The 15,378-nt window shown below is 41.5% G+C and overlaps 1 protein-coding gene across 7 annotated transcripts in view; it reads right to left on the bottom strand.

Annotated features, from left to right (window-relative positions):
• Positions 1–15,378, bottom strand: part of mapk10 (mitogen-activated protein kinase 10) — a 258,892-nt gene that overhangs the window by 75,002 nt on the left and 168,512 nt on the right. For all 7 annotated transcript variants that reach the window (XM_080191025.1, XM_080191032.1, XM_080191042.1 and 4 more), the window contains one exon: positions 3,662–3,720. In XM_080191025.1, the coding sequence (XP_080047151.1) occupies positions 3,662–3,720 (59 nt within the window). The remainder of the gene's footprint in view (positions 1–3,661; positions 3,721–15,378) is intronic.

Raw genomic sequence — 15,378 nt, 5'->3', positions numbered from 1 at the left:
GGTTTTGCTTGGTTAGAAGGCCATACTGCAACTGATAGTCTGAGACTGGTAGCTGCAGTGGAAATGCAGTATCTGTGTCACTTTGTCAATGTTCAAGTGAGCAATGAAGTAGTCATCAAATAACGCATGCACATTGTGTGTTAATGAAAACTAATGTGGCAGTGCAGATAGTACCTTATTTCTAGACTAGCAATTATTTCTAGATTGTAGGGGAAATTGCAGTGACATTATTATAGCATGTTGAACCATCATTCAGATGCAGCTGCTAGTGGAAATAGTGTTAAAAATATTACACACAGCAAATTGAATAGATACTGTTATCTATATTGGGGCATAACCAATTTAAGGGAATGGGTCAGGTGACACTGGGTGTGGGGTGATCTGACTGGGGACCACCCGAGAGGTGGAGTATGAAGCAAGAAAGACTGCAATAAATACCTGAGTTCCCTGACACCTGACACCTTCAACCGAGTGAGTTCTTGAGGACGCTCATCAGTAGTAAAGATTTTAACAGATACTGATAGGCCACTGCCTCCTCGGCTATCCCATAACTGTATTTGTGACTACTGCTCCACACATTTATAGGATTACCTTTGTGGAGCTGCTTTGCATGATCAAGTGACTCACGAACAATCACTGATCAGGTCTCATTGGCCAAACAGCAAGTTTTGCTCATTTCTTTTCGTTATATTTAGTTCTTTATAGCGCTTTGATATCTCTGCCTAATCATTAATGTGGTTCCTCAACCACTGCTCCCCGGTCATTTCAACTGGGTACACTTCCCATAGGGATGCTTGTCCACGTTAACATATACTCTTCAAAATTCCCATATTCTCCAAAAATCACACATTCCTGACCCTTACTATACTACCAAGCTGTCAACCTTTATCTGATTTGTGTTCCCTCCAAGTGCAGTTTTCCAATGGGAGAGGGATTAATGAATTTACCCAATCATTACATAAAAGTTGGCTGTGTGTACTAAATACTATCATTGATGCCATTGCTATTAATAAGCAATCTACCGCACTTGCAGTTAAATTGCCTGATCATCTCACTTTCATTTGGGACATCTTAAAACTTAAACTGGTGCACCCATCCATAATATTCCCAAGGTGAAGGAAAAGTGTCACTTGCTACAGTTGGTTGAGTTGTGTTTCTGCAGAATAAAGCTGATTCTGCTGGGGTCAAAGGTTCTTGTTTGTAGGTAAATGATTTTTAAGTTGTCATTTTATAAGATTGATATGAATGAAGGATGTTTAGAATTGCCTTACACTTGTCCCATCATGGCATCCAACTCATTCTCAAAAGATGCCAGGGTTTTTGCCCCTACTACTCTACCCAGGAATCTGTTCCAAATGTTGATTGTTCTTTATGTGAAGAAAAACTTGCTCCAACAGTCCTAAACTTGACTTTTAAGAGTTTGGATCTGTGTTATGTTGCTCTACTGTTGCAATTTAGTAAAGTGATCTTCTAAAGTGATTTTTCAAAAAAAACTGATTGTAATCCTATATATGCCAATAAGATCATGCAAAAGTCATCTGCTTCAGAAGTTGAAAGGAATATTGGCAGACTTTTCTCATTTCAAATGGTGGTCTCAAGCCTGCACTTGCCAGGAGGGAGCAATGTACCTGAAGGTGACTTCCTATTTGGCTGTCTCTGCACTTGCCATCCCACTACGTTGGTAGACAGACTCCCAAAGCTGCCAGCCCAGACAGTTGACAGCTCTCAAACCTTGGCAGCCCTCAGGAGAGATGGGAACTGCTGAGGCAGATCAGAGAAAATGAAGGCCCCTCAACATGAGTCAACCTCTGAGATGTAAATCTAAATTAAGCTTCAGAGGACACAAGCCAATGTGCTTGTAAAATGCCCATGGTGACATGAAGAGACCCTTGCTTGGCCTTTGTCACCAGTTATGGGCCTCAGTTAGCCTGAGGGCAGGCAGGTAGGTCATTCGCAACCTCCTCACGACTGATATAATATCCCCTACCGTCCCACATGACATTGTACACCCCTGATCACCAAGCCCACTCTCTGGGGGCCAATAAAACCCCAAAGAACTGAGGCAAGAGCATTGTATTTTTATATATTAGAGCTTGGGAATGATAAAAGACTGTGCAGAAGGTATAGGTACAGTGGGATTAGTACTGGATTACTCAAATAGCCTGCATGTATACAATCTGCTGACAGGCCTCCTAGTTTGCTGTAAGCCTCCGTATCATTTTAATTCTGTTTCTTTTCATCATTTAGTCACATTTCTATTCAATCCAGATTGAATTCCTACTGCTTGAGAGTTAAAAAAAAATCAGCATTGGTTTAAGACTTTGCCAAGTGTTTTTTCCAGAAATCAAGCTACATTCCATCGCTCCAAACTGAACTTGGGATGTCACTTCCTCAAAACAAGAATTCAAAAATGTAAGTGAGGTAGGATCTTCTCTGCTAACCCTGAATTCTAGCTTGTTTAATGTTGCAATCTACATTTCAGGAACGGGTTCAATTCTTCCCCACCCCCTTGAGAAAACAATAGTGAGCTTACTGAGACTTGGGGAACAGCTATAAGAAAAGAAAGTCAGTGATATTAACAACTTGTCAATAAATTTTCCATAGGTCTGTCTGATCTCATTATTGTACAATTAAACAAAAATCCAAATATTCATTTTAATTAACTTATGAATATAGAACAAGAGAACATTAAAACAAAGATAAACTTAGCAGTTTTAATATATCTATGATAAAGAAATGGAATTCTGTTATTTGCAGTACTCTGCTGTGTATTATTGCATTTGTCCATTCACAACAGAGAAGCTTTGAGATTTGAAAACGGCTACTTATCACACAGGGAAGATGGGCACAGGTGGGGTGGGGCGGGTGGTAGTTGGGGGTGATAAGAAAAGCAGAGAGAGGCTTCCATGGTGGACAAACAAACTGGCTGCAGTAGCACCAAGTCCACCAGTTGGCATTCCCATATTTTAAAACCACTGTGGCAAATGGAAGCCAGTACAAGTGAGATTCTACAGGATCTTTAACAGACATTGAGCTAGATCCCAGAAACCTGACTGAGGCAAGAATGAAGGTGGGTAGATCTGGAATTTCCTGGCAACTTCCTACCTCCAGAGTATTTTTAAGAAGGCAGGTCAGATGGCGTGGTGGCTACCCATCCCAACTGGTAAGTGGTTTCTTTACATAATTAAGAAACCAAACAAGACACAGATGGATTTTTTTCTGGCAAATGCCTCTTGGCAGCAGACTGGGGAACCAGTACTCCAGGATCAATTTGAGGACCGGTCTCCTGAAGCAGTCACACCTTTGTGGCCACTCAGGCCTCCTTCTGAAGTAGTTTCTCTCTCCATAATGATGGTCTGGCAGTTTTGGCCATTTCTTTTTTTTTAATAAAGATGGAGATATCCTCTCTCTTCAGCAGCTCCTTCAGTGCTGGAGGGCCTCCTATTGGTCCAGCAGTTTATTTGGACAGCGAGGGTACTTACTTAGCCATTAATTGGCCATTCCAGTGAAAATCATATCTGCTGACTGCTTTTGTGTTGGGGAGCTTAATTTGATCCTAATGTCAGGGTCCTGTCTCCAAAGTGAATGTTCAGCCAATACTATGTGATTTTAGGAAAAGAGTTCCCAGTAAAATGAGTGCATAAAATATTAGATTACTTACACATCCTGGAACTCATCTAGCGATTTTTGAGGTGTAAACACATTTAATAAACTGATGATCTGTGAAACAAAAGTATGTTACTGTTATAACTTGCTTTGTAACTACATTTAATCACACATCACATCACTGTCATAAATATTAGCACTCACGCAAAGCTTGGGGTTATCAGTTAGCCCCATGAACATGTATCTCTTATATATTTATGATTTATGTATATTACATTTAAATAATCATCAAATCTTCCTGAGCCTAATTAGTTTTTATCATTATTATATAATATATTGACAATTGGTTTGAATGTATAAATATATGTATGTTAGAAATAATTTCCATTGTATGTTTATGGTCATAAAAAGAAAATACAAAGCTATTAAATTTGTCGAGTTCTTGCATGTTTGTTCAATTTCCCTCTACTTGTGGCTGAGTATAATGTAATTCATCTATTAATAATGCATTTGGAGTTTAGTTACACCATAGGAACCAGAAACAGAAAAAAATGGATTATTATTCATGCACAATTTCATTTTTATTATTAGTTCACAAGTTTTGCAAAATGGTCAATATAAAATCACAATAGCTCAGATAGAAGCTGACTACGTGCTGGAAGATATAAACTTGCACATCAAACAACTCAGAGTTACTCATCCATTTATTGTCTCAGCTAGCAGAATGAATAACAAAGAATAAGTTTGCCCTGAACATTTACACAAACACAGGGATCTTGACAGAATATATGGATAAAAAGTGCCAATATCTGTAGTTATGACTACATAACCTCAAATCGTGCCATGAATCAAGGTTACAAAAGAAAATCCATCAATATTATAAATATAAGCTAGTATTAATCATTTACAAGGTGGTGTAAGAAATTAATGTGTGAAGGGTTATGATGCTGAATTCATGTGAAATGACAGTTCTGAATCGAGTAGACTTATCTCAATCAGTGACCTTCTCTGATGCGAGTGAACAGAGTACTCACAGGGCTTGATGGAATTCTCTATGTGATCAGGATTATTCTGTACAAGATTATAAAATGATGAAGGCCTCACAACTCATCTAATCTAACCTTACGGTATGTCAACTCTATAATCTTCCCTTTTCAGTGTCTAACTGTGTTTCAAATGAGTCCAGCAAGCTGGTAAGATTCTGGTAGCTGCAGTCTACAGACTTCCTGAAATTAGTCAATGCAGCATAGGGAAATGTTAATACGGAGATAAGGAAAGAAGGTAACACAAACAATATAGCTACATTGCCGGGATTTTAGTTGTTGCATAGACTGGAAAAGGTAGGATAGCTTAAATAGGAAAGGCAATTCATTTATAGACTGCATTCAGGGATTCTTTCTTTCTTTCGGGAATGTTTTAGAATTATTTAACAAGGCCATTTAATATGTGAGCTATCCAAGGTTCATTCTTATTTAATTTTGAGTGTTTATTGTGCTTGGCCATTCAAACTGTTACTTGCTTACAAAACTAAACACATGAATAAACATATTCTAAATTCAGTTATAATTTTCAAACATTGGAAAGACTGAAACCATTGTCTTTGGTCCCTTCCATTAACTCCATTCCTCTCTCTGGCCACTGAGGAGGCTGAACCTGACAGGTCCCATTTGACTGCAGCTAAGCTTCTGACCCCAAGTCCACTCCCTCACTAAGAATGTCTAGTATCACCTCTGTAACATCATTTATCTCTGCCCCAATCCATCTACTGTTGAAAGCCTCACTGTCTATTCCAATGTTATCCTAGGCAGACCCTATTGGTCATAGGGTCAGGCTTTCAAAGGTCCTTGGGTTTGAGACCTATGCAGGTGCAATTTCAAATTCATGCTGCTGGAGGTTGTCTCGGGATTCCAACACTTGCGGGGCAGTTTGTAATTTTCAAAGGGAACTTGTTAAGGGACTTGTCTGGTGCAGAATGGAATTTTTCAGCTTTGTTTTGAAAAATCTGGTGCATATTAACTCACAGCTGTCAGGTTTGCCACAGAGCTAAGAAAAGTTTATTTGTCATGGTGTTAAAACTCCTTCATAGTCAAAATTGAGCTAGTTATGTGAGTGTTGTGCTTTCACTTTACCTGCATGGCCCCTTCCTGTTCCATTTACCGCGCAAGGAGCAGCCTGCTTTATGCAGTAATGGAGCAGCAGGACTCATTATGGCTGCCATCTGCATTTGCCACTGACACCAGACAGGCAGTTCCCCCTTCCTAAAGTTGCTTGATGCCACCAATTAGATGTCAAGCTTGTCTCTAGCCAAATTAGCACATTTACATTTAAAAATAGCACCAAGAGAGTGACGCAGCAGAGGCAGTGTTAAAATCCAAAGGTTATCCAGGTATTGTGCCCCAACCCCTCTTTGGAAATCTAGTCACTCGAGCCATTGAGTGATTACAGCACAGAAGGAAGCTATTGGCTCTCGAGTCCAAACTGGCTCTCTGTACAGCAATCTAATCAGAACCATTCCCCCATTCTAACCCCATAGCCAAGCATGTTTATTCCCCTCAAGTGCCCATCCAATTTCATTTTGAAATTAATGATCACTTCAGCTTCCACCATGCTCATAGGCAATGGGTTCTAGGTCATTAGCACTCATCGAATAAAACATTTCTTCCTCACATCACCACCCACATTTCTTGCCCAGAACCTTAAATCTGTGACCCTGACTACTATCAGCGAAAGAGAACACTAGCCTCTCCAGCTTAATCTTTAGTTAAAACTAATTAAAACTGTGGAACCATTCTGGTAAATCTCCTCTGTTCCCTTTTATAGGACCCTCACATATTCCCATAGTGTGGTGCCAGAACTAGATGCAATGCTTTAGTTGTGGCCTAACATGAGGGTTTATAAAGGTTCAGTATAACCTTCCTCTACTTATGAAGCCCAATATCTTATATGCTTTGTTAACTATTCTTTCAAAATGCCCTGCAACCTTCAAAGATCTACATGAACCCCAGATCCTTCTGTTTTTTCACATTCTTTAGAACTGTGCCTTTTGGTCTATATTTGCCAAAGACCTCTGACCTTGTCCATGGCTGGGATTCTCCGGTACTACTGCAGTGCCAAACTCTCCATTCTCGTTAGCAGTGGGCTGGGTATGGACAGATCGAAGAATCCTGCCCATTATCTTTCTCTATCCCTTTTACCAAAATGCGTCATCTTACCTCCTCAGTATTAAGTTCCATGTCACTTGTCTGCCACTCTGCTAGCATAACTAGATCTTGTTCCAGTCAATGATTATCATCCTTATTGTTCACCATACCCCCAAGTTTGAGATCATTTTGAAATTTTCTTCTATATTCCAATATCCAATTATACATACAAAAAGCACCACTGGCTATCATCCTCCAGTCTGAAAACAACCATTTACCATGACTCGCTGGCCTGACTTTCACGCTTATTGGGCGTGCGTGATCAGCAGGACCAGAAGTGGCCGTGTTGACCACTTTCGCCCTTGGAAGTCCAAAAGATGCAATTTCAATCTGGCTGGCTGATTAAGCGTTGGACAACATGAAACACACCCCCACATTGAAGAGGGGCTATCAGCAAGGGTGAGAGCCTGGTGGGTGACAGGTCCAATGGGGATTTGGTAAGATGTTTAAAAGCGGTTATGGCAGATCACAGAAGATAGCCTGTAGTTACGCAGGAGGCACAAGAAGCTAATCGAAAAGAAGAGCGTGTTGGCAGCATTATCTGGTAAATACAACACGTAGAGAGGCAATGTAGGGGGGCAGTCTAGTGCCTGTCTCTTGGACGTGTTTGGATACTCTCGTGAAGATACTAAGTACCACAAGATGACCTGAGGAGGCCACCACACCAAATGAAGGTGGCTTGGGCAGAGACAACAACTGAGGGCATGATGATGTGAGCCACACCTGGATACAGTATTGAAAAAGATTCCGTGATCTTCTGTGCTTGGAAGGATGAGGATGAGTTGGCATAGTCCAATGTGAAGAAGCCTAGAAGAATGGCTGTCCTCAGTAATGCTCAGGGATGTTTAAATCAGAGTAACAGAAGGCAGATATATCTGTGCGTGTTAAGGCTGGAAGATAAGATTGGAAGCCCTGGGTTCATTTAAGGATCAAATGTCCAAAGCTGATGGGAACTTCAACATGGTTCACAGGTGTGGAGGTGTATTTGGGATGAGCATTATATGGTGTTGTAGGTGGAGGGTGGAGTAAAGAATGGACCTTTAAAAAGAGAAGCCATTATGTCGCTGAGTGCACAACAGCTGGTGGTGGGGTGACCAATTGGCTCCTCCTCAGCAAAGGTGAGATGGACACTCTTGAGCTGAAATGCAAATGTGCATCAAGATCATTAGGTCATGGAAAAGCAGACATCAGCGAGGAAGGTAAGAGTCCAGTGGACAGAAGCAGGACAGGCAGAGACCAAGAACAATGTAGTGTCGTCTCACCTTAAGTAACTTCTAAATAAGGGTCCCCAGCTATGACTATCAGAGAAAGTGCCCCCACCGGAGTACACAATCTTCACAGCTGAAATGCAGATGGCACTGCCCCATGTACTGATGGCTGCAGTGAGCTGGAATGCTCCAATAGTGTTAACAATACAAATGAGTCCTCAGAATAGGGCTGGCAAAGCAAATACTTCAAGAAAAGAGGTCTGAAATCTCAAAACAAATGCAACACCAAGCTCTCACCTGAACTCCTAACAATTCACACAACAATATTCCTGTCCCCTTTCATCCCATCCTTGGATGAGAAAAGTGAAGAAAAGTCCACCAAAGCCTGAACTTTCTCAGGACACTCAGGAAATTCAGCATGTCCGCTATGACTCTCAACAATTTTTACTGATGCACCCAGAAAGCATCCTCTCTTCTTGTATCACAGTTTGGTATGGCTCCTACTCTAACCAACACCAAGGAACCTACAAGGGGCTGTGAATGTAGCCCAGTCCATCATGCAAACCAGCCTCCTATCCGTTGATTCTGTCTACACTTCCCGCTGCCTTGGAAAAGCAGCCAGCATAATTAAAGATTCCACACACACTGGACATACTCTCTTCCACCTTCTTCCGCCAAGCAAAATATACAAAAGTCTGATGTCACGTACTGACTGACTCAAGAACAGCTCCTTCCCTGCTGACTTTTGAATGGACCTACCACATATTAAATTGATCTTTCTCTGCACCCTAGCTATGACTGTAATGCTACATTCTGCACTCTCTCCTTTCCTTCTCTATGTAAGGTGTGCTTTGATTGTACAGTGCTCAAGAAACAATATTTTCACTGTATCTCAGTACATGTGACAATAACAAATTAAATCGAAGAAGAAATGGGATGGCCACTGCCCATGCTGCTATGCATTGATCTAAAACTCTCACAGCAATGTAAAATTCCAGTCAATTGCCCTTTTAATTGCCTTATCAGGCTGATTAAATATTGTGCGAGTGTGTGATGACATCGGGTCCCACGCCCAATGTCTTCTTGTGTGATTTCACATTCTTCCGGGTCAGCCACAAGCCTGAAAATAACATGGAAAATTCTGGCCGCTGTTTTCTATCCTTAGGCTAATTTTTTAAATTAAGTTTGACATTGACCCTCCTATTCCGTGAGCTTCAACTTTATTAACCTGCCTTTTGTGTGACACTATCTGAAATGCTTTTTTAAAAATGATCGCATATCATGCATTGCTTTGCCTTCATTAATCTTTCCTGTTACTTCAAAAAATGAAATGAAATTAGTCAAGTACAATCTGTCTTTATACACCGGTTATCCATAATTAATTCAAATGTCAGCAAGTGCCCTTTCATTTTTTTTTAACCCTGATTATTTTTTCTAAGACCTTAGAAAACCAACAAGCCTGTATTTTCTGGGAATGAATTGCACCCTTTCCTGAACTGCCATTCTCTGATCCTTTGGCACCTCCTCAGTAAATGGGAAAGATTGGAAGATTGTAGCATACCCTTCTGCTATCTCCACTCCCAATATCTTAGAAGCCTGGCTTGCAAGCCATTTGGAACAGGTTATTTAACAACTCACAGCTTATCCAGCCTTTCCAGTACAACCTTCCTATCAATTTTCATCCCATCAATTACTCTACCATCTTTGATTGTACTGATATTTTGTCAATGTTGTCTTCCTTAGTGAACACTGATACCAAGTACTCATTAAATATTCTAGCCTTGCTCTATGTCTTGGATCATCTATCAACCACTTGGTCCCTAATAGGCTCCACTCTCATTAGCTAAAAGAAGATTTTATTTGAATTCACTTTTCTGTTGACTACCATTCTATCCTGGTATTTTCTCTCTGCCATTTTTTTCTGCTTCATTTCTGTTCTCAACTTGTTATATTTGGCCTGGTTCTATGTTGAAAATTCACCTGACATGTAATATTGTGATTCATTGTATTCTCTAACTCCCTTACCATCCAAGGAGCTCTGGTTTTGGATCACCTATCTTCCACTCTTGTGGGAATGTACCTAGCTTGTACCTAAAACATCTGTTTTATAAAATTCACCCACTGTTCGGTTACAGCTTTTCCTGTCCATTTGACCCTGGCTAGAGCTCCCTCTCATCCCCTTTCCAATTTAGATTTAAAATGTCTACTTTTGTTTGCTAATCACTCCAGTGAAACATGTGAAAGCATGTATTACATTATTATATTAAAGGCACTATATAAATGCAAAGTGTTATTGTTTCTGTATGCTAATCACATCCAGTTCCTTCTTACTGCATAAAAATTATAGATGAATGGATATACCAGCATTTGAGATGTTTCCAATAAAAATCACTGAGCATAGAATCATGGAAATTCACAGCACAGAATGAGGCCATTCAACCCACCATGTCGATACTGGCTAAAAACAACAATCCTTTGCAGTTCTTATCTATAGTTTTGAAGGTTATGGCACTTTAAGTAAATTTTCAAATAAAATCACTTGAGCAAGAGATACTTTCTATCTTGGGATTATTGGAATTTGCTGAAAAGCTAAAACCATTAAGTTGAAAGATTTGTAAAACATATTTTGAACAAAAAGCTTTAATATTTACACACAAGGGTAATCTTCAGATAGTTGCTGGAGAAGGTCAGGAACTTTCAATTCCCCCTTAAATTTTTAATGTTACTCATCCCAGGAAATTGACGCTATATTAGTCAATTGTAATTCTTCCTTGTGTATTAAAACTGATTCAGGAATAAATAAATATAATGCTGCATTAAAAATATCAATCTCCTGAACTAGAGAAAGAAAGGATTTCTTTGTACAAAGCATCATCTAAATCCCATATAAATCAAATTAGTCTAAAGTAAAAATATGATTTTACAAGCAAGTTTTGTTGTGCAGTCTTGCTTCAGTTCCTTGTACAGAATTAAGCAATCCCACAACCAATGAGTCAAATCTGGGCTCTGCAGTCCAGCAACATCCAGTTGTGAATGGTGATGAACAATGGAGAAGGCTGTACGAATATTCTCACCCTCAATGATGGAGCCTAGCACAATGTAAATACAAGGCTGAAGAATTTGCAACCATTTTCATCCAGAAGCACCGAGTGGATGATCCATTTCGGCCTCCTCCTGAGATCCTCAGTGTCACAGATGCCTGTCTTCAGCCAAACAATTCGCTCGACGTGATATCATTGAAGGCACCAGATACTGCAAAAACTATGTGCCCTGACAACATTCCAGCAAAAGAGCTGGAGAAATTGTGCTCCAAAACTAACTACACCCCTAGTCAAGCTGTTCTAGTATAACTACAACACTGGCATTTAACCAGCAATGTGAACAATTGCCCAGATATATCCTGTGCACAAAAAGCAGAACAAATCCTACCCAGCCAATTTTCAGTTTGCTCTCGATCATTAATAAAGTGATGGAAGGAGTCATCGACAGTGATGTCTAGCAATACCTGCTCAGCAATAATCTGCTTATCTGTAGTCAGTTTGGGTTCTGCCAGGGCCACTCGGCTCCTGACCTTGATCCAGATTTGAACAAAAAAGCTCAAGAGGTGAGGAGAGTGACTGCCTTTGACTTCAAGGCAACATTTGACAGAGTTTGGCATCAAGGAGCCCTGGCAAAGCTGTAGTCAACAGGAACTGGGGAGAATTCTTCACTGGTTGAAGCATACCTGGCTCAAAAAGATTGATATGGTTGTTGGAGGTCAATCATCTCAGTCATAAGAACATAAGAAATAGGAGCAGGAGTAGGCCATCTAGCCCTTCGAGCCTGCCCTGCCATTCAATAAGATCATGGCTGATCTGTCGTGGCTCAGTTCCACTTTCCCGCCCTCTCCCCATAACCCTTAATCCCCTCTCTTATCAAGAACCCATCAACCCGCTTCTTAAAAATATTTAGCGAGGCAGCCTCCACCACTTCAACGGGCAGAGAATTCCAGAGATTCACCACCCTTTGAGTGAAGAAGTTCCTCCTCAACTCCGTTCTAAACCGCCTCCCCTTTATCTTGAGGCTGTGCCCCCTAGTCCTACTGTCTTTTTTGAGCAGGAAGAGTCTCTCCACCTCTATCCTATCCATCCCATTCATCATCTTATACGTCTCAATGAGATCTCCCCTCATTCTTCTAAACTCTAACGAGTACAAGCCTAGTTTATTCAGCCTCTCCTCATAGCTCAATCCCCTCAACTCCGGTATCAGCCTAGTAAACCTCCTCTGCACTCCCTCCAGGGCCAAAATATCCTTGCGCAGGTGCGGCGCCCAAAACTGCACACAGTACTCCAGCTGCGGCCTCACCAATGCCCTATACAGCTGCAGCAAGACCTCCCTACTTTTATATTCAATCCCCCTCGCTATGAAGGCCAGCATCCCATTCGCCTTCCTGACCACCTGCTGCACCTGCAAGTTGGGTTTTTGCGACTCATGCACAAGGACCCCGAGGTCCCTCTGCACCGTCGCCTGCTGCAGTTTTTCGCCACGTAAGTAATAGTCCTTCCTACCATTCTTCCTACCAAAGTGGACCACCTCACACTTGCCAACATTAAATTCCATTTGCCATTTCCTGGCCCATTCGCCCAGCCTATCTAGATCCTTCTGCAGACTCTCCACACCCTCCACACAATTTGCCGTTCCCCCAATCTTGGTGTCATCAGCAAATTTCGACACCCTGCACTCGGTTCCCTCCTCCAGATCATCTATATAAATGGTAAATAGCTGAGGCCCCAGCACCAATCCCTGGGGCACCCCACTAGTCACCAACCGCCAATCCGAATAGCACCCATTGACCCCCACTCTCTGCCTCCTATTTGACAACCAATCCTCTATCCACGCTAACACCCTACCCCCAACTCCATGTCCCCTGACCTTCTGCAAAAACCTCTTGTGAGGTACCTTGTCAAACGCCTTCTGAAAATCCAGAAAGACCACATCCACCGGCTCTCCTCTATCCACTGCCCTAGACACATCCTCATAGAACTCCAGTAAATTTGTCAGACACGACTTCCCTTTAATGAAACCGTGTTGCGTCTGCCCTATCAAGCAATTCCCTTCAAGATGCCTCGCAATTTCCTCCTTAATGACGGATTCTAACATTTTACCTACCACAGACGTTAAACTAACCGGCCTATAATTCCCCGCCTTTTGCCTGGCACCCTTCTTAAACAACGGCGTAACATTAGCCGTTTTCCAATCTTCCGGCACTTCCCCGGAATCCAGCGACGTCTGGAAAATAGCCACCAAGGCATCCACTATAACCTCCGCCATTTCTTTCAGAACCCTCGGATGCATTCCATCCAGTCCTGGGGACTTGTCCACAATCAGCCCCTCCAGTCTGTCGAGCACCACCTCTCTAGTAACAGTAATGTCATTAAGACCCTCCAGTCCTACCACCTTTCCATCGCTAACACCCGGCAAATTATTCACGTCCTCCTCCGTGAAGACAGAAACAAAAAAGTTATTCAAGACCTTAGCCATTTCCCCATCCCCTACCACTAGGTCCCCTTTCTCATCCTCTAAAGGACCAACGTTCACCCTGGCCAGTCAGGGGACATCAATGCAGGAGATCCTCAGGGCAGTGTCCTAGGCCCAACCATTTTCAGCAGCTTCATCAGTGTCCTTCCCTCCATCATAAAGTCACATGTGGGGATGTTTGCTGATGATTGCACAATGTTCAGCACCATTGTCAACTCCTCAGGTGCTGAAGCAGTTTGTGGCTAAAAGAAGCAAGGCCCGGACAACATTCAATCTTGGGCAGATATGTAGTATGATGCCAGGGAGGATTTCATAATAGAAATTATAGAACCTGGTGCTTCTATATCATAGAACCCTTACAGCGCTGAAGGAGCCATTCGGCCCACAGGGTCTGCACGGACTTTCCAAAAGAGCAACTTACCCAGACTCACCTCTCTGCCCTATCCCTGTAACCCTGTGCATTTGCCATGACTAAACCAATTAACCTGCACATCTTTGTAGTGCAGGAGGAAAGCAGAGCACCCAGAGGAAATCCACGCAGGCACGGACAGAACGTGTATATTCCACACAGTCACCCAAGGCTGGAATCGAACCCAGGTCCCTATGAGGCAGCAGTGCTAACCACTATGTCACCGTGCCGGGAAACATCTTGACTTTTGTATTCTATGCTTCTATTTATAAAGTCATCAAAAGCTCAGGTTTCAGTAATGATACACTTTACAAACAGGGTTTTCACACAACTTGGTTATTCATATTACCCAACAACTCCACTTCTTTGAACATGGCTCTACATACTATCCAGATAGAAACCTACAAAATACTTGAACCTCACACGCACCGCAAAAAGCAATCTTATGAACATCTGAAAATATCTTCAACTTACAGTGACATATTCTATTGGCACATGACTCCTGGTTTCACTTTCACTTTTAAAAACGGTAAAACCTTCCAGTAAATTAGCACCAACCACATCGTCTGCAATAATGTGCTATTTCTATCTACACAAGTGGCCTCTTTTAACAGAAGAAATATACTTCTTATTGGGTGATAAGTATTTTCTCATTTTAAATCGAAACTCACCACACTTACAAATGGTCATCACTGAGCATTTCAGAGGAGAGAAAAGAGCTAAAGATGCTGGAAATCTGAAATATATACAGAAAATACTGGAAAGAGGAATTCTAAACATAAGAAAAACGTTCCCTGTCTAAACATTGAAGTCAAAGGGTCATAAAGGCAAAAACTAGGGCATAGCATACTGCAAAAACCAGTGGTAAGCTGGAGGCTTGGGAGAATTTTAAGGTTCAGCAAAAGGCTACTAAAAATAAAATCAAAAGAGCCAAGATAAACTATGAAAGGAAACTAGCAGAAAACATACCACTGATATCAAAAGCTTCTGTAAGTAAATAAGGAGGAAGAGAGTAACTAAAGTAAATGTTAGATCTTTAGAGGACGATACTGGTGAGCTAATAATGGGGAACACAGAGATGACAGAAGCACTGAACCAATATTTTATCTGTCTTCAAAATAGAGAATAATGAAGATTTTCCAAAAACTGCAGTTAATGCAGAGGAATTTGATGCAATAACCATCACTAGGGAATGGGTATTGAATAAACTAATGGGATTAAAGGCAGATAAGTCTCCAGTCTGATGGTCTGCACCCAGGGGTATTAAAGGAGGTGATTGACAGTGGAGATAGTGGATACATTGGTTGTGATATTTCAAAATTTCTTGAATTCGGGTAAGGTCCCAGTGGATTGGACACCCCTATTCAAAAAGGGAGAGGTGCAAAAAATAGGAAACTATGGGCTGGTTATCTTGCTCTCTGTGGTGGAGAAGCTGCTG

This window comes from Carcharhinus amblyrhynchos, chromosome 1 (assembly GCF_965287045.1).
Source record: "Carcharhinus amblyrhynchos chromosome 1, sCarAmb.v2.hapA, whole genome shotgun sequence".
Taxonomy (NCBI): domain Eukaryota; kingdom Metazoa; phylum Chordata; class Chondrichthyes; order Carcharhiniformes; family Carcharhinidae; genus Carcharhinus; species Carcharhinus amblyrhynchos.
The sequence above is the reverse complement of the archived record's forward strand: the minus strand, read 5'-3'. Positions and strand labels throughout refer to the sequence as shown.